Source organism: Sus scrofa, chromosome 9 (assembly GCF_000003025.6).
Source record: "Sus scrofa isolate TJ Tabasco breed Duroc chromosome 9, Sscrofa11.1, whole genome shotgun sequence".
Taxonomy (NCBI): Eukaryota; Metazoa; Chordata; class Mammalia; order Artiodactyla; family Suidae; genus Sus; species Sus scrofa.
The window spans coordinates 66,344,491-66,366,799 of record NC_010451.4 but is presented as its reverse complement, the minus strand read 5'-3'; the positions used below and the strand labels follow the sequence as shown (position 1 = coordinate 66,366,799).

The window sequence follows — 22,309 nt, the reverse complement described above, 5'->3', positions numbered from 1 at the left end:
GCATCAGAGCCTAGTGCCCTGTCCACAGCTACAGTCAACTGGGCTCTTCCTTTCAAAGCCATCTTCCTGCAATTTTGCAGCATTTAAATCAACCATGCACATAAAATTGAGTTCTCTCCCATCCTATAAAACTCCATGGAGGAAGAAAAACACAACTGCCCCCCCTCAAGGCCAGTAGGGACCCCCAGTTCTCTCCCACCTGCCTTGATCCCCTCTTGTCAAAGGCATTCCGGAAACAGCTATCTTTTGAGATCTTGCTCAACAACTAACAAAGAGAACATTTAATGTCAATGTAGCCTATCACTCCCCTTCCCCATACGCACCCCTTAAGGATAAAAAAAAAATTGAAATTTGGCTTCAGGAAGAGGGATTGGGTTAGCCACCAGGAAGCTCCTTCTGCCTCAGAGAATAGCAAATGGTAGGAAGAGTAACTCTGGGCAGAATGTGACATCAAGGGCCGGTCCGGGATTGGGATGGGTGGGATACTGCTCTGCCCGGGGACAGGGGATGGCCGGAATAGCACGTGTGGGTAATGATCCAGACTGGCTCCAGGGACAGGAGGCACCCCGGGAAGCCGGGCAGCGTTTACCTAAATGTTTCGGTGCTGAGGGCGAGGGGGCGGCGTACTGCCCTAGGTAATGACAGGGCAGTCTCGGAGCCACGCGGGGGCTGCCCGTCGCGGTCGCGGCTACAAAGACATCTGGGAGACCTCCTGCTTTCTTCCCTTGGGTACCAGCCCCACCCCTCCACACCCCCTCTCAGCACCCCCACCTCCGTCCCGCCTCGCCCCGCCCCCTCCTGGCCGCCCCAGCGCGCATGCTCTCTCCCCCCGCGGAGTAACCTGGAGATTTAAAAGCCGCCGGCTGGCGCGCGTGGGGGGAGGTGTGGGACGAGCTTGCACGCGCCGGCCTCGGGTGACAGCCTCCCTCCTCCGCCAGGTAAGGGGCGCGCCCGCTCTTCTCCGCGGGGAGGGGGTCCCGGTGCGGGAAGGGGAGGGGCGCTGCGCGGCCGAGCTCTGCGGTGTCGCGTGTTTTGCGCCCCGCGGGAGGGGGCCGCACTGTGGCGGTCCCGGGCCCCGAGTGCCCAGCCCCGCGAGTCCCAGAAGAGGTGGCTGGGCTGCGGGCGCCAGTGCGCGCCCCCTCGTCCTGCGGCGGGCGGGCTGCGGGGTGCCGGGCGTCCGCTCGGGTCCCCACGGAGCCGCGCTTTCTTCCGCGGAGGCGGGCCGTGCAGGAGGCGCCGGGTCCCCTGAGTCCTGGACCGGGCGGCAGGGTGGGCGGGGAGCGGCCCCTTCCCGAAGCCCCGGGCCGGGCCGGGCCGGGCCGGGCCGACGGCAGGCGCACCGGCCGCTCGCTCTTGTTGCCGCCTCCCCCGTCAGAGTTTTCTTTGGAAAGTTGCATTTATTTTCTTCCCTTGTCTAGGCTTCACCGGAAAGGGGCAGGATGAGTCACCGCGGCGCGCACAGTCAGGGACCTGGGAGCCGCTGGGGGCCGGGATGCCGCGGGGTCCTCGGGCGCGGACCAACTTGCTTGGGGAGGAGTGAGCGGTTATTAAAGAGGCAAAGGTGGCCGAGCTCTTTCGGACGTTAGTCCGGGGCTAGGTTCTGGGCAGAGAGTTGGACTGGAGTGCCGGGTCCTGAGCCACAGGGGAGGAGGAAAAAACGAAAGGGCGTCTTTCTCCTCTCCTGCGGGCTCAGGTGGGGATGGTGAGAATCCTGAGATCAGCATACAGGTGTGATGAGGTGGTACCTGGGCATCCACTACAGCTTCTCAGGGCTCTGTACTTAGGCACGGCAGGCCTGCTGGACAAGGCCCCAGGGATCTGCAGTATTCCTCCTGAATGAGGGTCAGCCCTTCCGAGTCTCCTGTTCCCCCTCGGCGCTGCAGCCCTGTGAGTTGCTCTTGCCCTTGACCTCTGAATCAGTTTCCGTCTTCCTGACGGACACTCTTGACCTGCTCAGCTTCCCCTGCTTCCCAGGGCCACACCCCCCTCCTTTCTTTTTCTTCAAGGGGCCGGAGCTGAGGGTAGGAAGAGGTTTGGCCTGGTGGGTACCTGGTGAGGGCTTGCCCTTCAGCTGTTACACAGACCTAGTCTAGGTGGAACAGAGATTAAGAACAGCCCAGCTGCTGTCCTGCTGCCCTGGAGTCTGCAGCTGGGCATAGCCAGTGGACCGGGGCCCAGAGTGACTCTTGCTGGACTCCTGGAAGCCTTGTTCATCAGTTGGGGGTGAGGCTCTGGGGGCCTTCTGGCTGCCTTTTTTTTTTTTTTTTTTTTTTTTTTTTTACTTTTTAGGGCTGCACTTGCGGCATGTGGAGATTTCCAGGCTAGGGGTCTAATCAGAGCTGCAGCTGCTGGCCTACACCACAGCCACAGCCATGTGGGATCCAAGTCGCATCTGTGACCTACACCACAGCTCACGGCAATGCCAGATCCTTAACCCACTTAGCGAGGCCAGGGATCAAACCCGCATCCTCATGGATACTAGTTGGATTTGTTTCCCCTGTGCCATAGCGGGAACTCCCTGGTTGCCTTTCCTGATGCAGTTAGCACTTCAGAGTGGGACAGCCTTGGAGTGGAGGCACCTGCCCAAGGCTGGCATATGGGGTGGGGAGGGCAGGGCCAGGAAGCATGGACCAATAGGAAGCCTGAGGAAACCTATAGAGCAACTTCTTCTAGGTTGTGATTGCGATGTTATTTGAGGCTTTCTGTTGGACGGGTCCCATCCTCTCATTCCTCCCTTATCTCCTCCCCCAGCCCTGTCTGGAGCCAGGACTCTGTTGTTCTAAAAGTGCTTCGGAAAATCGAGCTTGAGTCAGCAGGATGAAGCTGAGGATACAAATACAGCTGTGGATGAATGTACAGCTGTGGACATTCAGGCCTCAACTTAGTGGAGGTGTAGGGGGTGGGGAAGGTTTCCTGTGTACATATGGAGTGTGTGGTGAACTCCCCGTCTCTCTTGGCTCTGAGGTTTCCTGGACAAGGAGGAGGAGGGGGAGAGTGATCCTTGGTGGCCACTGAGGTACCTCCAGGCCAGTGGGTGGTGGAAGGATGGCATGGGTTCCTCTCTTTCAGCCTGGGCAGGGCTCTGGAGAGAAAAGGCAGAATGGCAGGGATGGTCTGAGGACTCTGAAAGTGGAATTAAGCTCTATCATTTGGACCATTAGAGCCTGATAACACAACATTATGGATAACAACGCAGACAGTCGGAAAGATAATGTTTATGTCCTGGCCGCTCCACCAGCTGTGGGACGCAGGGCAGGTTACTTAACCTCTCAGTATCCCTGGCTGCAAAATGGGAATGATGATAATGAAAATGCCTCCTCTGGGGAGTTCCCCTTGGGGCTCAGTGGATATGAATCTGACTAGCATCCATGAGGATGCAGATTGTTCCCTGGCCTCGCTTAGTGGGTTAAGGATCAGTGTGGTGAGCTGTGGTGTAGGCTGCAGACATGGCTTGGGTCTGACGTGGCTGTGGCTGTGGCGTAGGCCAGCGGCTATAGCTCTGATTTGACCCCTAGCCTGGGAGCCTCCATATGCCGCGAGTGCGGCCTGAAAAAGACAAAAAAAAAAAAAAAAAGAAAGAAAAAAGAAAATACCTATGCTGTGGTTTTGTTATTTATTAAGTAGTAAATATAAAAATGACAAATATATAATTATACATATAAAATATGAAAAGCTATAGCTTTATTAAATCACACCAGTAGATCACTGGACTGTGCGCCTGATAGGTAATTAGTGTTCATTAAACGTTAGCTAGTATTCACTCTATCCACTCTGTCTGTACCTGTGACCCAATGGACAGCAGCACCCAGCTGAGGCCTCTGTTCTTTTTTTTTTTTTTTCCTTCTGAGGTGATGTTCTTAGGTTCTGCTACAGATCTTGTTTCTCTGGGACCAAGGTCTCCCAGACTTTGGGGAGTCAGTTTGACTAGTTAAGAGACGGAGCTCTAACGGCCAGGGGGCCTGGGTTTGAATCCCATTTCCTCTTTCACAAGTTACTTGACCTCTGGGTGCTTCCACTTCCTCCTCAGTAGAATGAGGATAATAGTACCTCCCTCATCGTGTTGTGAGGCTTAAATGAGCTGATGTAGGTAAAGCTCTGAGTCCAGCAGCTGCAAGTAAGAAGAGCTTGATACATGTCAGCTGCTGTTCTTTGGCGGTAGCAATGGAGGGAATCACTGTGGTTTACTGCTCAGGAACCAACGTTTCCTAGTAAGGGAATTAATTATACTGCCTACAACTGTACACAAACTGTGAATGACACATTTGCAGTTGAACTTGCGCTTTGGTGCAAAGAACACACCAGGACTTGATGTCTGCTCTCTCCCCTGTCAGCACTGTGTGTGTGTGGTGTGTGTGTGTGTGTGTGGTTTTTTTTTTGGTTTTGCTTTTTAGGGCCTCACTGTGACATATGGAGGTTCCCAGGCTAGGGGTCCAATCGGAGCTGTAGCTTGCCAGCCTACATCACAGCCACAGTGACAGGGATCCGAGCTGCATCTGTGACCTACAGCACAGCTCACGGCAACACAGGATCCTTAACCCACTGGGGAAGGTTGGGGATCGAACCTGCATTCTCATGGAGACTAGTCAGATTCATTAACCATTGAGCCACAAGGCGAAATCCGTGGCTTTTTTTTTTTTTTTTTGAATGGTCCAGAAACCCCTGCCCTGCCTAGCGAGTAGAAAGAGAGTACTATAAAGAGATGGAGGTGTATATCCTGAAAGATTAAGTGCCTTCCGTGCATAAAAGATTATTTGTTCTGATTTTTAGGGAAATTGTGCGAGAGGGAGGGAATTAAGTTCGGGTTCTGCTCTGTCCTCCCTCCCCCACCCCTGGGATTGTTTGCACTGCTTTCTGGTGTCCGTAAGAGAAACCCAGTCTGGCTTTTCTTTGAACAGTCAGTGGCCCTGTTTGCTGGATAGTGAGGGTAGAGGCTGGACCAGTTGGTACCAGGCCCAGTGTCTTGAACGCTGATGCCACTCGGACTCCCAGCAATAGAGCTGGAGTGTGAGCTTTGTCCAGTGTATTAAGTGTCCCTGCTTGGGGGCAGGGGCTGGTGACAGAGCCATCACGGGATGGCCCTGATGTCTGGCCAGAACTTCCTGTTTAATCCCTTTTTCTGCTGCATGGTCTGTGTTTCCTCCTCCATGGGAAAAAGACCACAGTTTTGCCGCTGACCCTCAGTGACTGGGGTGGGGGGCTTCTTGCTTCTGATGCTGGAGACAGGCCTGCCTCACCTGTTGGCCTTAGTTTCTGTGTCTGCAGAATGGAGATGATCATATTCACCTTGCAGGGTTGCGGGGAGGATTCCCTGAGACTGCCCTAGTTAGCAAGGAAGCCGCACAGACGAGGTGCTCAGTACAAAGTTTGTTCCTTCCCCCCTTCTTTGTTAATTCTGGAGCTCTCTCGCTCGCTCTCAGGGAAGCTGGGATGAGCCAGCAAGCAGGGGGTTGGAGCCCACAGTCCCTGTCACCAGATTCAGGCCAGATGAATGCCTCGCCAGATAGGGCGCCCTCAGGAGCAGCCAGCCCGAGACAACCCTCCTTCCCCAGTGCCCCCGTTATGCCCCCTGCCCCTTTCATCTCAAGTGTACTTTAAGCTGGCAAATAGTGTCCAAGCTGGGCGTGCCCGGCCCATCCCTATGGGTGTGGCTCCCACTCCTGGCTCCTGTCCCTAGAGAGAGCTTAGCACCCTGAGTGTGGCTCTGCCTGCATCTCAGCCACGCTGGTGGGTCACATCGGACGGGAATCCTGAAAATCCGCCTGGCCTGTAAGGCCCCTGATTGAGCCTCTCCCTTTGCAAGCTGGGCAGGGGTGGCGCTCCCTGCTGAGGGGTTGGTGGGGTGGGGCAGGGCAGGACCGCAGCCAGAGACCCCGAGGACCGTGAGTGATCCCTGACCTTGATGGGTGTCCAGTGAGTATAGTCAAGGTTTGGGAGAAAGGGGTCCTCACTAGCCTGGGGTCCAAGTAGCCCTCGGGGCGGGGTGGGAGGCACTTGATAGGGTTCAAGTGAAAGGGAGAGGACGTCCAGGGGAAGTAACTGGAACACGGCAACTACTTTTTTCTTTTTTTTTCTTTGTCTTTTTGCCATTTCTTGGGCCGCTCCCGTGGCATATGGAGGTTCCCAGGCTAGGGGTCGAATCGGAGCTGTAGCCACCAGCTACGCCAGAGCCACAGGAACGCAGGATCTGAGCCACATCTGCAACCTACACCACAGCTCACGGCAACGCCGGATCCTTAACCCACTGAGCAAGGGCAGGGATTGAACCGCAACCTTATGGTTCCTAGTCTGATTCATTAACCACTGCGCCACAACGGGAACTCCAAACACGGCAACTACTTTGAAAGCAAAAGTAGGCCCAGTGCTGATCACTGTCCCCACCATTCGGGGTCTGGTATTCCTTCCAGCATGGCCTGACTGGGGAGGGGCTAAAAGGGGAGGTGATGGAGTTCCCTTCGTGGCTCAGAGGTTAACGAACCCAACTAGGATCCATGAGAATGCGGGTTCAATTCCCTGACCTCGCTCAGTGGGTTAAGGATCCGGTGTTGCCATGAGCTGTGTTGTAGGTCACAGATGTGGCTCGGATCCTGCGTGGCTGTGGCGGTGGTGCAGGTTGGTCCCCTAGCCTAGGAACTTCCATGTGCTATGCGTGTGGCCCTAAAAAACAAAAGAAAAAAAAAAGAGAGGTGGATGCATATGGAAATCCCAGCTCCAGCAGCTGTGTTTTGCAGACATCTACCTGCTGCTCTTTGGAAGCTCAGCCTCCTCTAAAAAGCATTGCATATGCCCCACCAGAAGGACTTGGGTCTCAGCTCCTGTACCACCTCGTTGCACCCTGACTGCATCTTGGCCCTTTTGCTGAAGGGGCTGCAGACAGTTGTTTCCGAATACCCAGCCCCTCCACAGTGGGCTTGCACCTCACCAGAGCTTAACAGGAGTGGGTGGGTGGGTGACCGGGCTTTCAACGCTGACATTTCTCTTCAAGATGGACGAACAGGGCTCTGTAACAAAAGCCATCTTTTGTGGAACCCACTCACTCCCTGCTCACCACTGAGTGACTGTGGTGACACATCCTTAGGACTGAGTCTGGCCCAGAGCCCTCTGATGATAAATGGGGCTGGTCACAAACCTTAGGGTATATAGCAAGGCTGAAAGGGCCTTTGAGACCCTTGAATTTGAGGTCCGAGAGGTGAGACATGGCAGAGCCGGGTCCAGCACCCTGGTCTAACTCCCAGCCCCCAGGCTCTGCTCATTTTTAGGCCTGCACAGACCTCCAGCCCCTGGCCTCTTTCCTGTATCCTTCACCTTCTAAGGGAGGCCAGGCTGCGGGGAGGGGACCTAGGTATGCATGGGTGGGGAGAGCTGCCTGTCTGGCTGACTGGTGGAGTTCAAGTTCACCAGGAGAGAGGCTGGTCAGGTTTCCCTTTGCGTGCAGGGGCTGTAGGAAGAGAAGGGAGCAAGGGGAGGGGACTTCCCGGTGGCCTGGATGTGCCAACCTCCCCATTGTCCTCCCTTGTTCCTCTCCCCACACCCTGCTCCAGGGGACTTCTGGGTCCTGCTACCCTCACCTTCTCTGCAAGCATTGATTGTGGCCCAGGTAGAGAAAGAATGGAGTTACAGATTTCTGCCAGGAACAGAGTCTAGCTCTGGAAAGGAGTCGGGAAGAGGGCAATTCTGCCCTCAGATGTCTTGGTCCTTGGATCAGTTTCAGGTGACCTCTGACCCTTGGTACACTGTTGTACTTGAACAACGCGTCGGCAGGTAAGGAATGGGATTGAGTGCCCCTGGGGAGCCCTTCTCTACCTGGTTCTCATTGATGGAGGCCTGTGACCTCCCCAGTGCCATGTGGCCTTGTCATTGAGCGCTCAGTGGGCACCTGTCCACAGTGAGGATCCTGCCTGGGGCTCACATCTCATACGAACAGTGTGCGATCACATAGCCGTTCAGTTGTAAAGAACCTTAGCATCTAGCCTGGCTCTCATTTCACAGGTGGGGAAGCTGAGCCCAGAGAGGTAAGTGGCTTATTCACAGCTATAGCTTTCACAGCTATAGAAGTTGCTGAAACTGGACTACACTGTCCTGGCTTCTAGTTCAGAACACTTTCTAGAATTTTTGAAGGGTTTGGATTTTCCATTCAACCCACTTTACGTGTGCACCCTTGGGCCTGTTAATGAATTTTTCTAAGACTCCCTTTTCTTTCTTTTTTTCCCTCCCTTTTTGGCTGCACCTGTGCCATCTGGACATTCCCTGGGCAGGGATCGAATCCAAGCCACAGCTGTGGTTGCCGGATCTTTAATCCACTGTGCCTAGCCGGGGATCAAGCCGGCACTGCCATGGAGATGCGCCAGGTCGTGAATACCCACTGCCCACAGCGGGAACCCTGAGACTCCATTTTCAGTCTTTGTGAATTAGGAATGTTAAATACTGACTTTCAGAGTTCCCATTGCGGCTTAGTGGTTTAGAACCTGACTGGTATCCATGAGAATGCAGGTTCAGTCCCTGCCCTCGCTCAGTGGGTTAAGGATCTGGCATTGCCGCAGGTTGCGCTCACGTGGTGTAGGGCTCAGATGCAGCTTGGATCCTGCGTTGGTGCAGCTCTGATTCAACCCCTAGCCTGGGAACTTCCATATGCTGCAGGTGCAGCCCTCAGGGGCGGGACAGGGGGGAGACTTTGTAGGTATGTCAGGTACCCAGCGTAGGAGAGACAGTGAACAGGTGTCTGCCACGTAGTTGTTTTCCCTGTGGTTGGGAACCACCCTGTCTCCTAACCGGGATGTTTATCCCTTCCTCTGTCAACCTTCAACTTGGCAGGGGGGCAGTGATCTCACCTGCTGGGGCCAGCACCTGGGGAGGTTTACATTCTCAGCATTCCTCTTGCCTTTGGGGGCTGAAAGAGGCACTAGGGCCCTAGTGGGAGGCACGTGGGTGAGGGGATGGGAGCCCAGAAGAGAGGCAGTGTTGGTCCCCCTCTGCCATTCCTCTTGGGAACGAGAAACCCCTTCCCCGGTTTCTCCACGGTGGTAGCCCAGACAACTGGAGAAGTGGCTGCCGGGAACTTCCACGTGTTTTCTCTCAAACGCACTACACAACTGGTATTAGATTTTCCTTGCCTGTCAAATGGGTATGCTCGTTGTACCCACCTCCTTAGGCCGCTAGAAGATGACAGCGCTCAGAAGAGGGCCCCAGTGTTAGCTGCTCCTGTTAATTGCCGAGGAGGAAACTGAGGCTTAGGGAGGTCAATTGAAAAGTCACATAGTGGGGTCCCCTTTGTGGCTCAGCGGTTAACCATCCCGACTGGGACCCATGAGGATGCTGGTTCCATCCCTGGCCTCGCTCAGTGGGTTAAGGATCCCAAGTTGACATGAGCTGTGGTGGAGGTTGCAGACTCGGCTTGGATCCTTCATTGCTGTGGCTGGGGTGTAGGCCGGCAGCTGTAGCTCTGATTGGACCCCTAGCCTGGGAACTTCCCTATGCCCTGGGTGCAGCCCTAAAAAGAAAAAAAAAAAAAAAGGAAGTCACATAGTTATAGTGATGTAGTATGGCCTGCCACCCCAGGCCCGACTGCCGAACCTAGGTCACCCTGTAGAATCCCCTGGGTTCGGGGAGGTCTGTGCACAGAGGCCTTCCTGGAGTGGAAGAATTCTTCTCCAGGTTGAAGAATACTGACTGTCTTGCTTCGCAAGGCACTTGGTCAAGGTGACCCCGAGTGACCTTGTGTCACAGCTGTTGGCAGAAAGGAAGTCTGATGGGGAGGCTGGGTGCTTGGAGTCAGATGTGATTCCACGATGACTGCCCCCATGGGATGGCCAGGTGATCCTGGGAGGGTGCTTTGCCTGGCCGGGTCCGGGGGAGGGTCAGGCCAGCTCCGGAATCCCTGTCACTGGATGGGAGAAGGGAGGGGAGAGTAGAGCAGGCTCCAGGAACTGCCCAATGTCCTTCCCCCTCCCCTTCCCCCAGCCTCCTCCGCATTTGTTTCCTTTCAGTAGCTGGGCTGGGGCTCTCAGACAGGGCAACAAAAGCAACTTTCCTCCAAGCCACTGCCACCTGTTGGGTTTTCACACATTGGGGGTGAGTGGAGGGAGGGAGCCGTTGCCCTTTTCCCAGTGTCTGCCGTGTGCCCCCTCGCCCCCCCCCCCAGGGACCGGGATTCTCTTTGCTGCCTGATGTGACAGGGCTCAGGAGCTGGAGGGGGTGGGGGCCCACAGCAGCTGGAAGGGGGATTGAGTGGGAAGGGGCCGGCGCTGGCAGCCGGGAGGGAGTTTGATGGATTACTCTGCAGGCCGAGAGGTTTCTCCCTAATCCCTCTTTGTGTCCCGGCCTGCAGCCCCTCGCTCTCTCTGACAAGCTGCTAAGCAGAAGGCTTCCAGTCCGAGTGAAGAAAAGGCAGCGCAGCAGGGCAGACTCTAAATCCCTGGCCTCTGGGCCCTGGGGAGGCAGGAGCTAGGGAGCAGTCTGGGTGGGGGTGGGCTCTTCCTCTCTGCTTACAATTCCCTCGAGGTGGAGAGGTTGCATTCTGAGCGGGGGTTCTCAGTGTCTGTGGAAGCTCTGGGAGGTCTGGGGTGGGGGGTGCCCTTGGCTATTTGTGCAAATCACCGTTGCCTTTGGTAGGGTGGAATTGGGGGGTGCGCAAAACGACTTTTGCTTCTTTGGAAGTGCGTCCGTGAACCCAGAGAGTCAACTGACTATGGCCTGGAAGCCTCATAGACTAGTCCCAGGTCCCCCTCTCCCTGGCTGCCCAGGTAGGACTTCCCACGGCACAGCATCCTGGCCAGGGCGTCTGTGATCACCATGGGGAGCTCACTGCCCACAGGCTCTTCATTTCCCGGCTCCTGTCTGGCCAGCACAGGCTCTTTTGGGGGGCGTTCCGAAGCTCCTTGTGGAGCTGCCGTGGGGGCAGAGCTCATGGGGAGTGCGGTGTGCCCGGTTTTACGAGGTAGGCCAAGCGCACTAGTCCCCTGGGACCAGGGCAAGAAGGGGGGCGAACCCAGCAAGAGGTTTCAGTGACCCTCCAGACCTTTGCGCTGCCCCCAGCCGAGAGCGCCTGGGAGAGGGCAACATGGAGTGAGATTCTGGGGCCCCTCTGGAGTGGAGGGGTCCTGCACCTGCACCCCGGGCCTGGGCTGGCCAGCCTGGGCTGGGGTGCACTGGGGAATCGGGTGTGGAGTGACCCCACCCCTTTCTGCTGCTGAGTCATTATTCCTCAGGCTCGCCTACCCCATCCCCAGTTTCCTCCTCTGCGGGGAGGGGCTTCCTGGTGGCCACGGCTTCCGAGGAGCGTGTGAGAAAGAGCCCAGTCTTTGTGAGCGTGGAGGGAGGACGCAGGGTCGCCAGCTCACAGGGTCAGGGTGGGGGCTGCAGCCGTTTGATGTGCCTGGGCGGGTGTGGGGACGCGGGCCCCGCATAAAGGGGCCTTAGAATTGCTGCCTGACACTGGCCCGCGATGGCAGGGCTGCCCCCAGCCCGGCTCCCTCTGGCCTCTGTCTGTCAGTCAGGGGAGGGAGTCGGTTCCTCCAGCTCCACCTCGGCCAGAGGGGTTGCAGGAACCCCTTTGAAAGCCCTCAAAGGGCTCTTTATACGGCCCTCTGACACTCCCTTCCCCGAGGAGCTACCAGGGGTTGCCTTTCCTCCTGCCTCCTCCACTCCTTTGACTGTTGGAGAAAGTTCAGGCCAAGTTTGTTCCTGTTGCTCAGTTTCATTTCCCTGTACTCCCTGCTGGGGCCTAACCTGAAGGGGCAGTGATGGGGCATTCCAGCCTGGGAAGCTCTTGTCCCACCCTTGCTGGATGTGGGGAGTGGGAGGCGCTGAGGTCTTTCCCATCTCTTCCATCTCCCACCTCCACTCTGCTCTCAGCCATTTATCCTTTAGGTAAGCATTTCCCAGGCCCCTTCTCATGCTCAGGTGGGTACCAGAGGGTTGCAATGGAGCCTGCTCTGGCAGTGCCTCGTGTTACCCCCAGAGTCTCCCAGTGTCACCTGCAGGGCAGATAAAATGCAGGTTCCCCCAACGTACCCAGGGCCTTTGGCCCCCCTGGGGCTTGAGCTTTGCAACCCAGGGATGAGGGAAGAGGGCCTGGGGCAGCGCTCCCTAAAGGTTCCCAGGAATCTTGGGTTTCCTCCAGCTTTCTTGCAGTCCCACAAGGTCAGGCCAGATGCCTGCTTTCTGTACCTCCACTTTGCCCTCTTCCCGCCCCCTCCCCTCCAGGTGAGCACTGGAGGCTGGCTCTTCTGGTTGATCTTCTGTTTGCCAGACAGAATATTCCAGGAGCGGAGGAGCAGGAGGATTTGAGTCGCAAGCATCTCGGAGGCTGGAGGTTAGAGGGGAGGATGGGATCCTGTCTCCCCGCCTGGATTCCTAAGGAGGCAGGAATACAGGGGGACCCAACAGGGATGGGTCACTTTCAAGCTTTGGGCAAAGGTGTGCCCTGGGGCTGCAGGAAAGTGGTGATGGAACAGCTTCCCCTACCCCTGCCTCTCTGAGCCTGGGACCCTGGGACCTGGGCTTCTCTGTTAGTGTCCCAGGGAAGCAGGCCCTGGAGGGACCGCTGGTGACCAGCGTTGGTGCTGCGGGAGTCCTCTGTAGTTCCCTCCGCCTGAGGGCCGGGGTCGGGGTGACGTGGGGGAGACTGGGGGAAGATGTGAGGAAAAGAAAGGGGAGGGGGCTTTGGAAGGGAGAGTATTCTGAGGGGCTTGGGCTTGCTTGAGCAATTCCTGGCTGGGAAGAGTCAAGCCGGGATGACAAGACTGCCCTGGACCCCAGGGCATAGTAAGTGACAAAAGAGGGAAGCCGGGCGCAGCAACCTAAGAGCAGAGGGGTGCTGAGCAGGGCTGGAGCCTGCCCACTTCCTACCAACTCCTTTCAAGGAATTCTTCACCTGGCCCAGCCCCTGGTTACCTGGTAAAGCACCTCTGGGCAGGTGGGGAGAGGCGTGGGCGCGGAGGGGGAGGCGAGGATTTTTTTGTGTTTCTCTCCTGTGGACTGAGGAAGGTCCCGATCAGTGAGGAGCTGGATTCCGGGAGGAAGGCAGGCAGGTGGGGGGATTCATGGTTGTTGGAGAGCGGCAGTTTGTTTTAAACAACTGGGAGCGACCAGGGCTTGGGAATGGGTGTAGGTTGTGGGTGAGGCTGGGTCTGATAAAGTCTGTTTGCTCAGGGAGGACCTGGTCCCTTAAAACCCAGAGCAGGTGAGTGTCCAAGCCCTCCTAGACTAAAGGGAGTGGAAGGACTGGAAGACTTTTGACCCAGAATCTTTCCCTCCAGATCGGATAGCGCCGCACTGTGGTCTCTGCGGTCCCCTGCTTTCCTTCTGGGGGTGCCTTGGCCGTGCAGCAGCTGGGGAGAACTCAGCTCATGCTGAACCCCCAAGCAGCCAGCTAAGCCAGATGTCTGGTCCCCCAACACACTTTTGGGGGCTGTGTGGGTCCATGTTTTACAATTCTCCCCATGCCAGCCCCATAGGAGTCCACGCCCCTTCCCAAAGTGGACGGATGATCTGGGTCCGAGTGGAACTTTGGGGAGGAGGCTGCTAGTTTCCCAGCCTTGTCTGAAGTCCCTTACTTGCTGGTCTACAAGCTGCAAAGCCTGGGAAGGCAATTCTGGGACAGACACGTCTACCCAGGATTGATAGCCCTCTGATTTCTTTGTGGCACAGCTCACAGAGCACCTCCGGCATGCTTTGTAACACACAAGGCCCTGCAGGGCTTGGTGACATTTGAACCGAGTCAAAGCCTGGAATTCTGAGATGTGCAGATTGGAAGAGGGCACGTGGGAGGGTGGAGGGAGCCTCCAGGAAGGCTCCCAGGTGGGGGTGGAGACTGGAGCCACGCCCTGGGCACTGTGACCCCTGTACAGGGGTTGTGTCTTCAGTAGCATTTATGGGATTGAGTCAGTGAGGCCAGGAAGGCACTCCAGACTCAGCCACAAGTGGAGGAAAGCTCTGTCCACGTGTCTCTATGGGATGGATGACAGAAGAGGGGACTCTTGCCCTTGCTCCCCAAGCCCTGCCCTCTGTACCTCCTCTTCAGGGCTGACTTTTTAGGGCTACACGCATGGCATGTGGAGGTTCCCAGGCTAGGGGTCCAATTGAAACTACGGCTGCTGGCTTACACCACTGCCACAGCAAAGCAAGATCCGAGCCGCGTTTGTGACCTACACCACAGCTCATTTCAGTGCTGGATCCTTAACCCACTGAGCGAGGCCAGGGATCGAACCCACGTCCTCATGGATGCTACTGGGTTCGTTAACCGCTGAGCCACGATGGGAACTCCTCTTGTGGTCATTGCAAACATAGCAGACAGCACATTATCAGGAAGCAGGACCTGGAGACCCGCTGACTGGGATGGGGGTGGGGGGCCCAGGGTGGGGTCTCTGCACAGGAGGCGGGCCTAGCAGGAAGGGCTGTGGGGGCTTCTCTGCTGAGAATGGAGCTGTTTAGGGAGAGAGCCTTCCCCAGGGGTCAGTGGCATCATTGTAGTGGCTGCCAGGTGGTGTAGTTTCGTGTCCCTTTGAGGCTGGGACTTGGGACCGGCCCCACTGTCCCCTGACAGTTGGGCAGTGCATGTGGAAATGTTTCCTTCCCGTGGACGTTGAGCATGGAGAGGACCTCAAGGGAGAGGTTTTCAGGCCGAGGTTCTTCCAGGGGAGCACGTTTCGTATGGTTTCAATGACAGGTTGAACCTCAACCCAGCAAACCACAGCCTCTCCTCCCTTCCCTCTCGTCCCCGTCCTTGGGGTGGGAGTTACGGTGCAGCGTGGCTTGTGGCCAGGCAGCGTGGAATAGGAAGTGCGACTCTTAACAAAGGGGTATTGAACAGCCCAGCTTTGGGACATGGAGAGAGAAAAGCAAACAAACCCGGCCTGGCAGAGGGTCTCTGGGGGCACCTTGATAACAGGGCCTGGGGACCTGGGAATTCAGCTGGTCTGATTTTTTTTTTTTTTTTCCTTTTGTGCTGGCAGACAAGGGCAATTGCAAAGATATTCCAAAACAGAGAATTACTGACCTCTAGTTGGCTCTGGAGTGTACTGAGGTTTAAAAATCCTGTTTACCTTGTTAATTATGTCAGCCTTAGGCTAATATTAACATGCACTTCCTGTGAGACAGTGAGGGGTGGCACCTTGGTGGCAGGGCCACACCATCAGCCTGGGAGTGAACAAGGTTCAGAATTCAGAGCCACTCCTGGAGATCTGGTTCCCAGCACTTAACACTCTGTGTGATTGTCCACGTTCTTTCAGGATCTGAGCCATGAGTTATGTCCCACCGAAGCACCCTACAGTGACACGCGGTTAGCATGGCTGAGAAGCTAGACCTGCATGGAGGGCTGGCAGAAATGGGTGCCTGGCCGAGTCCTAGGCAGTTGGTGGCAGCAAGGAGGAGAGGCCGGGGCGTCGGGGGCAAGGCCGAGCTGGAGCAGTTCCGAAGTGCATGAACGGGCCAGAGCCCTACCCACCCGGCCCATCATGGTCCAGAGACTGTGGATGAGCCGCCTGCTGCGGCATCGGAAAGCCCAGCTCCTGCTGGTTAACCTGCTGACGTTCGGCCTGGAGGTGTGCCTGGCCGCAGGCATCACCTACGTGCCACCCCTGCTGTTGGAAGTGGGGGTAGAGGAGAAGTTCATGACCATGGTGCTGGGTGAGTCACACATCCTCCCTCCCTCCTGCCCCAGATATAAGCCACCTGGGAAGCAGCGAGACAGTGCCTCCGCCCACAGAGCTGCTCGGAGGGAGAGGTGGCTGCCTCCTGTCCCTGAGCCTGGTGGGGAGACGGCCAACCCTGGGCTGAGGGGGTGCATGTCCAGATTAAAGAGTACAGGGATGTTCCCTGGTCCTCTCTGTACCCTGGCCCCTGCATGGTGCCTGGCCCATCACAGATGCTGGAGTAGCTTCCCTTTATAATTTATACCTATGGTCTTTTTTTTATTTTATTGTTTTGTATTTTTTGTCCTTTTGGGGCTGCACCTGCGGCATATGAAGGTTCCCAGGCTAGGGGTCTAGTCAGAGCTGTTGCTGCTGGCCTATGCCAGAGCCACAGCAATGCCATATCCGAGCCACGTCTTCGACCTACACCACAGGTCACGGCAACGCCGGATCCTTAACCCACTGAATGAGGCCCGCAACCTCATGGTTCTTAGATTCATTTCCGCTACACCATGATGGGAACTCCTAGTTTTTTTTTTTTATGGTCTTATTTTATTCCTGCAGCAACTCTTTGAGGTTCCCCATTTCCCAGAGAAGATAACGGAGGCTAATGAGAAGTTAGGTGACTTAGCCGGGCCATCCAACTGGTTTAGCTACTGATTAGTAGGGCTGGGGTCGCCCCAGCAGGGCTCTTTCCTGTCCCTCGGGCAGGAGCTAGGCTCCTGACTGCAGATGAATTCTGCAAAAGCCACAGAAGGCAAGCGGTCACCATGAGGGGCCTTCTAGCAAGGGGGGCGGGATGACAGGCTCTGGGGTCAGACTGGCTGCTGAAACCCCGCCTCTCGCCTTCCCTAGCTCTGGGCCTGTGCCCTGCTAACACTTACTGGTTGCTCCATGTCTCAGCTTCCCCGACTTAACGTGGGGGGCATTCGTGATCTTTGTTGTGAGGCGTAAATCGGGGTCCCGCGACACACTCAGCATAGAGCCAGCGCAGAGGTGGCCCTCCCTGTCCTGTCATCCTCATTTCCATCCTTCTCTGGGAGGCTGGTCCCTTCCCCCTGCCCCTGATGGGCTCCAGCCTTTAGCTCATCCTCCTTGCCCTTCTTGCAGGCATCGGTCCAGTGCTGGGCCTGGTCTCCGTCCCACTCCTAGGCTCAGCCAGTGACCACTGGCGTGGGCGCTATGGTCGCCGGAGGCCCTTCATCTGGGCCCTGTCCCTGGGCGTCCTGCTGAGCCTCTTCCTCATCCCGAGGGCCGGCCGGCTGGCGGGGCTGCTGTGCCCGGACACCAGGCCCCTGGAGCTGGCGCTGCTGATCCTGGGCGTGGGGCTGCTGGACTTCTGCGGCCAGGTGTGCTTTACTCCGCTGGAGGCCCTCCTCTCTGACCTCTTCCGGGACCCGGACCACTGCCGCCAGGCCTTCTCCGTCTATGCCTTCATGATCAGCCTCGGGGGCTGCCTGGGCTACCTCCTACCTGCCATTGACTGGGACGCCAGTGCCCTGGCCCCCTACCTGGGCACCCAGGAGGAGTGCCTCTTTGGCCTGCTCAGTCTCATCTTCCTCACGTGTGTGACAGCCACGCTGTTTGTGGCCGAGGAGGCCGCGCTGGGCCCGGCCGAGCCCGCAGAAGGGCTCTCGGTCCCCTCCATGCCGTCCTACTGCTGCCCCTGCCGTGCCCGCCTGGCTTTCCGGAACCTGGGCGCCCTCTTTCCCCGGCTGCACCAGCTCTGCTGCCGTATGCCTCGCACCCTGCGCCGACTCTTTGTGGCCGAGCTGTGCAGTTGGATGGCATTCATGACCTTCACGCTGTTTTACACGGACTTCGTGGGCGAGGGGCTGTACCAGGGTGTGCCCAGGGCTGAGCCGGGCACTGAGGCCCGGAGACACTATGATGAAGGTAAGGCCTGGGTAGGGGTGGGGCGGGCATGGGGAGGGGGTTCTGTGGGAGCTGCCCTTCAGTGGATGTTCAGGCGCAGGGAGAGGCCCACGGCCAGTGCCTGGGCTGGAAGCAGTGTATCTGGGCCCCGATTTCCCCATCAGGAAAATGGGCCCATGTACAGGTTGCGTGTGTGTGTGTGCGGGCATTGCTGTGGTCTCGGCAGAGCCTCCGGCTGCTCAGAGTTTGACCTGTCATCACCCCCACTTGACAGAGGAAGAGGTGGAGCTTTTTAAGGTTCCCAGGCTGGGCCTCAGGTCCACCTGGCCCCAACTTTAGTGTCCCCTCCGCTCTCCTGCTGACTTCCCCATCGCCAGCCCCTTCCAGCTCAGGCATTCTGGAACTCTGTCTTGGAGCCTGTGCAGAACCGCCTTTGTGTCCCTCCGGCTCCCAGCAAGCTGAGCACAGTCAGCCCTTTGAACATCTTCCTCTGCCCTTAGCCAGTGGCTTTGGCCACATCCCCTGAGGTCAGTGGAAGAACCTGGACTCCCGTTCCTATGGGCAGGGTGCGAGAGGCTGGGGAGCAGGTCCGGAATACAGCAGGTGCCTGTGGCTCCTAATTCTGAGCCACCCCCACCCCAAAGATTGTATTGGGCCTCCCCCACCTTGTCTGACCGCCTTTCCCCCTCCCTCCCCAGGGGTCCGGATGGGCAGCCTGGGGCTGTTCCTGCAGTGTGCCATCTCCCTGCTCTTCTCTCTGGTCATGGACCGGCTGGTGCAGCGCTTCGGCACCCGGGCTGTCTACCTGGCCAGCGTGGTGGCTTTCCCCGTGGCTGCGGGTGCCACGTGCCTGTCCCGCAGTGTGGCTGTGGTGACTGCTTCGGCCGCCCTCACTGGGTTCACCTTCTCTGCCCTGCAGATCCTGCCCTACACGCTAGCCTCCCTCTACCACCGGGAGAAGCAGGTACTGGCAGCCGAGCGGAGGTGGGAGGGAGGCTTCCCCCGTCTGGCAGGAGAAGCTGCAGAAGGCATATTCTTTGATGGAGGAGGAAGCCTGTTGTAGCCCTGGGGGCTGAGACTGGGGCTGCGGAAGAAGAGTACAGATTAGATTCTGGGAATGACTTCCTGGTGTCAGGACTATAAAGCCCTTGAGTGGATGATGCAGGAAATGCAAAATCCTTCTCTAGGAATCCTGAAGAATCAGGCCGCACTGGGTGGTTCTCTGCAGCGGCGGGGGGCTTGGATCAGATGACCACTGGGGCACAGCTTCAGCAGCCCCTGGTGAGGGATGGTCTGGTGTTGACCACGCCTCTCTGTATTCGGGGAGGGGCCTTGTGACTGACCAAACTTGCCTGCATCTCTGAGATGGGGAAGGCTCCTCGCTGACCCCTGTCTTTCAGTTTCTCTTCCTTTTCTGTCTAATTCTCTCTTTTCTTTTGCTGCCTCACTCCTTTACCTCGTCCCCTTTCCCTGCCCTCATTGGCTGATCTCTGAGCCTGATGCACCTGACACTGCTCGCTGGGGCACTGTGTAAGGTGGGGGCCTCCTTCCTGCCCTGCCCCACCCTCTCCAGCCCCTCCAGGGGCCCCCTTCTGTGGGACGCCTTCTGACCCAGGTTGTGCGGTCACCTTTGCTGCCCTCCACTGGCCTCACTGAGCTACAGCCCTGGGTAACAGAGCTCTGCTCATGGGGGCAAGAAGTTGGGGTGTCCCAAGGAAAAAGTGATGCCACCTTCGTAGAGCTTCTAGACCGTAGGGAAGGCACATTCTGCCCCTGGCAGGACATGAGTGGGGTGGCAAACACCCAGCTGGAAGGCTGGATAACTGACTAGGTAGCTGCAGGGGTGGGTGTGGAGGGGTGTTGTGTGGGGTGGCAGGAGGAGAGGTCCTGGGACGCCTGTTCCAAAGAGCTGCTGAGGGCAGGGTTGGCCCCACACCCTGGCTGTACCCGCTTTGTCCCCTTCCAGCAGCACCACGAGCCTTGGGCTTCCCTGGTGTCAGGTTTGAGCTCTGCTGTCGCTCCCAGCTCTGATGCAGCCAACTCTGGGAGCTCTTCGTTAGCACTAGTGGGCCCGGGGATGGTGGTCCTGTGAGTTCTGACCTTGTCCTTAGACGGGAGGCTCTGGGGCACTGTGGGCAGGGCAGGGGCAGGTCATGCTGATCCAAGGCAGACAGCGAGAAGCAGCAAGAAGCCTTCAGCATTAGCACAGCCGGGCCATTCCTCTGCTCCTTGCTTCTTCCAGGCCGGTCTGAGGACCCTCCCTGCACCAGGCTGGGGCCACAGACCTCACAGTAGGGCAGCAGCTACAGCCTGGGCCCCGCGCCCCGCAGCGGGAGGGGAGCATCTCTCTGTGGAGGTTGATGAGGGCAGGCAGGAGGAAGGTGAGGAGCTCCTGCAGGGACTTGGGGCCTCGGGGGCCCCACCTTTCGATCCTGTTCCTCTGCTCTTACATGTGTGTCTCTTCTTGCCTGTGTTCATTCTTCCTGTGTCTTTTCCTTTACCTGGGCTTCTGTTCTCTTCCTAACCTCAGTACTGAGTTTGTCTGCCACTCACCGATTCTAGGAGCAGCCAGAGGAGACCCAGACTTCTGGTTTCCCAGCCCCCTCTCTGTGTCCCACTCATGGGGAGGGTCCTTACTAGACCCAGACCAAGCAGGGTCTGCTGTCTTCTGGCCTGCTGCCTGGTTTCTGCTAGCCCCTGGAATAAAGGCAGAGTCTGTTCTCATAGCTGGGGTATGCTTGGGTACATACCTGTCCTTGGGTGTCCCCCCTTCCCCCAGGTTTTCCTGCCTAAATACCGAGGAGACGATGGAGCTGGCGCCAGTGAGGACAGCCTGATGACCAGCTTCCCGCCAGGCCCTAAGGCCGCATCCCCCTTCCCCAACGGACACATCGGTGCTGGAGGCAGCAGTCTGCTCGCATCCCCACCCACACTCTGTGGGACCTCTGCCTGTGATGTCTCCATGCGTGCGGTGGTGGGTGAGCCACCAGAGGCCAGGGTTGTTCCGGGCCGGGGCATCTGCCTGGACCTTGCCATCCTGGACAGTGCCTTCCTGCTGTCCCAGGTGGCCCCGTCCCTGTTTATGGGCTCCATTGTTCAGCTCAGTGAGTCTGTCACTGCCTATATGGTGTCGGCCGCAGGCCTGGGTCTGGTTGCCATTTACTTTGTCACGCAGGTAGTATTTGACAAGAGTGACCTGGCCAAATACTCAGTGTAGGGTACCTCTAACCCGCTGAGAGAGGGCGGGCCTCCCTGGGTCCCAGCTCCCGCTATCCCAGTCTCCTGTGAGCCCAGCCATTGGGCTGGGGGCTGGCCTTCCCGTTTCTATTGCTGCCAAAGTGGCGTGGCTCTCTGCTGCCTCCCTGTGGCAGTGAGGTGCATAGCTGCACAGATGGGGGACTGGGGCTCCTTCCCTCCCACTTCTCCCCAGTCTTTAGGGCTGGTTGACTGGTAGTTCTCCAAAAAGCTTTAGTCTGGACTTCTACAAGGAGAGCAGGGCAGGGCATTCCATTAGCTCCGTGCACTGTAATGCAGGCCTCTGCTAGGGGATAACCCAGGCTCAGGGTTAACAGCTAGTGCCCTGGCCGAGACATACCCAGAGAAGGGACATGGGGAGCTGAGTAAACTCAACCACCTGGTCTCCTGCCACCAAGGCCCCTTATCCTATAGGTTCCCCCAATGTTGCTCTTGCATGGCAGTTTCTAATATGGAACTCTCCTCTATAGGATTTGATGTATGAAAATCACTGAGGGGCATAGTCCTAAGGGGAGAAGGGAAGCTGCCTGGCTCCACAGGGTTACAGCCTTTCTGCTGTTCCCTAATTTTATTAGGATGTGGCTTGTTGGCCCCTGTGTTGCCATCATAGGGACATAAGTCTTTAAATATTTAACTTATTTATTTAAGTAGAAGGGGAATCAGTTTCCAGCTCTGCTGGTGTCTAGGAGTTGGGTAGGATGAGATCCCTAACGACTAGGTCCCCTGAGATGGTTGGTGACTGGGCCAGCATCTCCTTCTCCTGGAGTGATTGGTCCAACCCCCGCGTTGCCTAATCCTGAGCTTGGAAGCTCTGCTCAGCCTAACTCATATCCCAAATCCTGTTACCCAAGGTGGGGAGGGCTGGGGAAAAGTGGCTGGTGGGGTTCCAGGTCTCAGCAGCCTTCCTAGCCTCTCCCCCTCTCTTGGCCGAGCCGCCCCTCAACTCCCCTCTGCTCCCTCTAGGACTGGGCTGATGAAGGAGCTGCCCAGCCCCCACCTTTCCCCACTGGCAACCACAGCCCCTCTCCTTGGGGCTGTTCTGACCAGAAGCACAGTGTGGCTCCTTGAGCCTTTCTCCGTCTCAGCCCCCAGGGCATATCTGTACTTGGGGAATCTAGCACAGACACTCAGGAGCACACCCCCGCCCCCCCCAAGGAGGTCTTATCTCTGGGGGGGTTTTAAGTGCCGTTTGCAATAATGTTATGTCTTATTTATTTAGTGGAGTAAATATTTTATACTGTATGTGAGCAATCAGAGTATAATGTTTATGGTGATGAAATTAAAGTCTTCTTATATGTTTAACTGGTCTTTGTCTCTTTTCTGAAGGGAAAATTTATTATTCTCTCTAAAATCACCCTAAATTTCCTTCTGGGATCTGTTTGGCAGCTTCAGTTCCCAGCACCACCAGCAGATGGAGCCATAGGCCAACATTCTCGAGTCCTTTGGCACTGGGTGTGGCTGTGCCACCCCAGAATTGGGGTGTCCCTTTACAGGGTGAGGGAGAGGGTGGGAAGAGTAAGGATACAAAGGAGCAAGGGAATTTTCCTTCTCAA

At 57.0% G+C, this 22,309-nt stretch overlaps 1 protein-coding gene across 4 annotated transcripts; it reads left to right on the top strand.

The window, feature by feature from the left end:
• Positions 801-22,058, top strand: SLC45A3 (solute carrier family 45 member 3). 4 transcript variants are annotated; one of them, XM_005667537.3, is made up of 6 exons: positions 814-938; positions 12,199-12,307; positions 15,225-15,621; positions 16,737-17,522; positions 18,200-18,465; positions 20,281-22,056. In XM_005667537.3, the coding sequence occupies exons 3-6, from the start codon at positions 15,303-15,305 to the stop codon at positions 20,716-20,718; spliced, it is 1,809 nt and encodes a 602-aa protein (XP_005667594.1). In that variant the 5' UTR covers positions 814-938; positions 12,199-12,307; positions 15,225-15,302; the 3' UTR covers positions 20,719-22,056. The 4 variants fall into 4 exon arrangements, with proteins under 4 accessions (XP_003357445.1, XP_005667594.1, XP_013835071.1 ...); XM_003357397.4 differs by lacking the exon at positions 12,199-12,307 and having other exon boundaries at positions 801-938; positions 20,281-22,058; XM_013979617.2 differs by lacking the exons at positions 814-938; positions 12,199-12,307 and adding an exon at positions 2,121-2,223.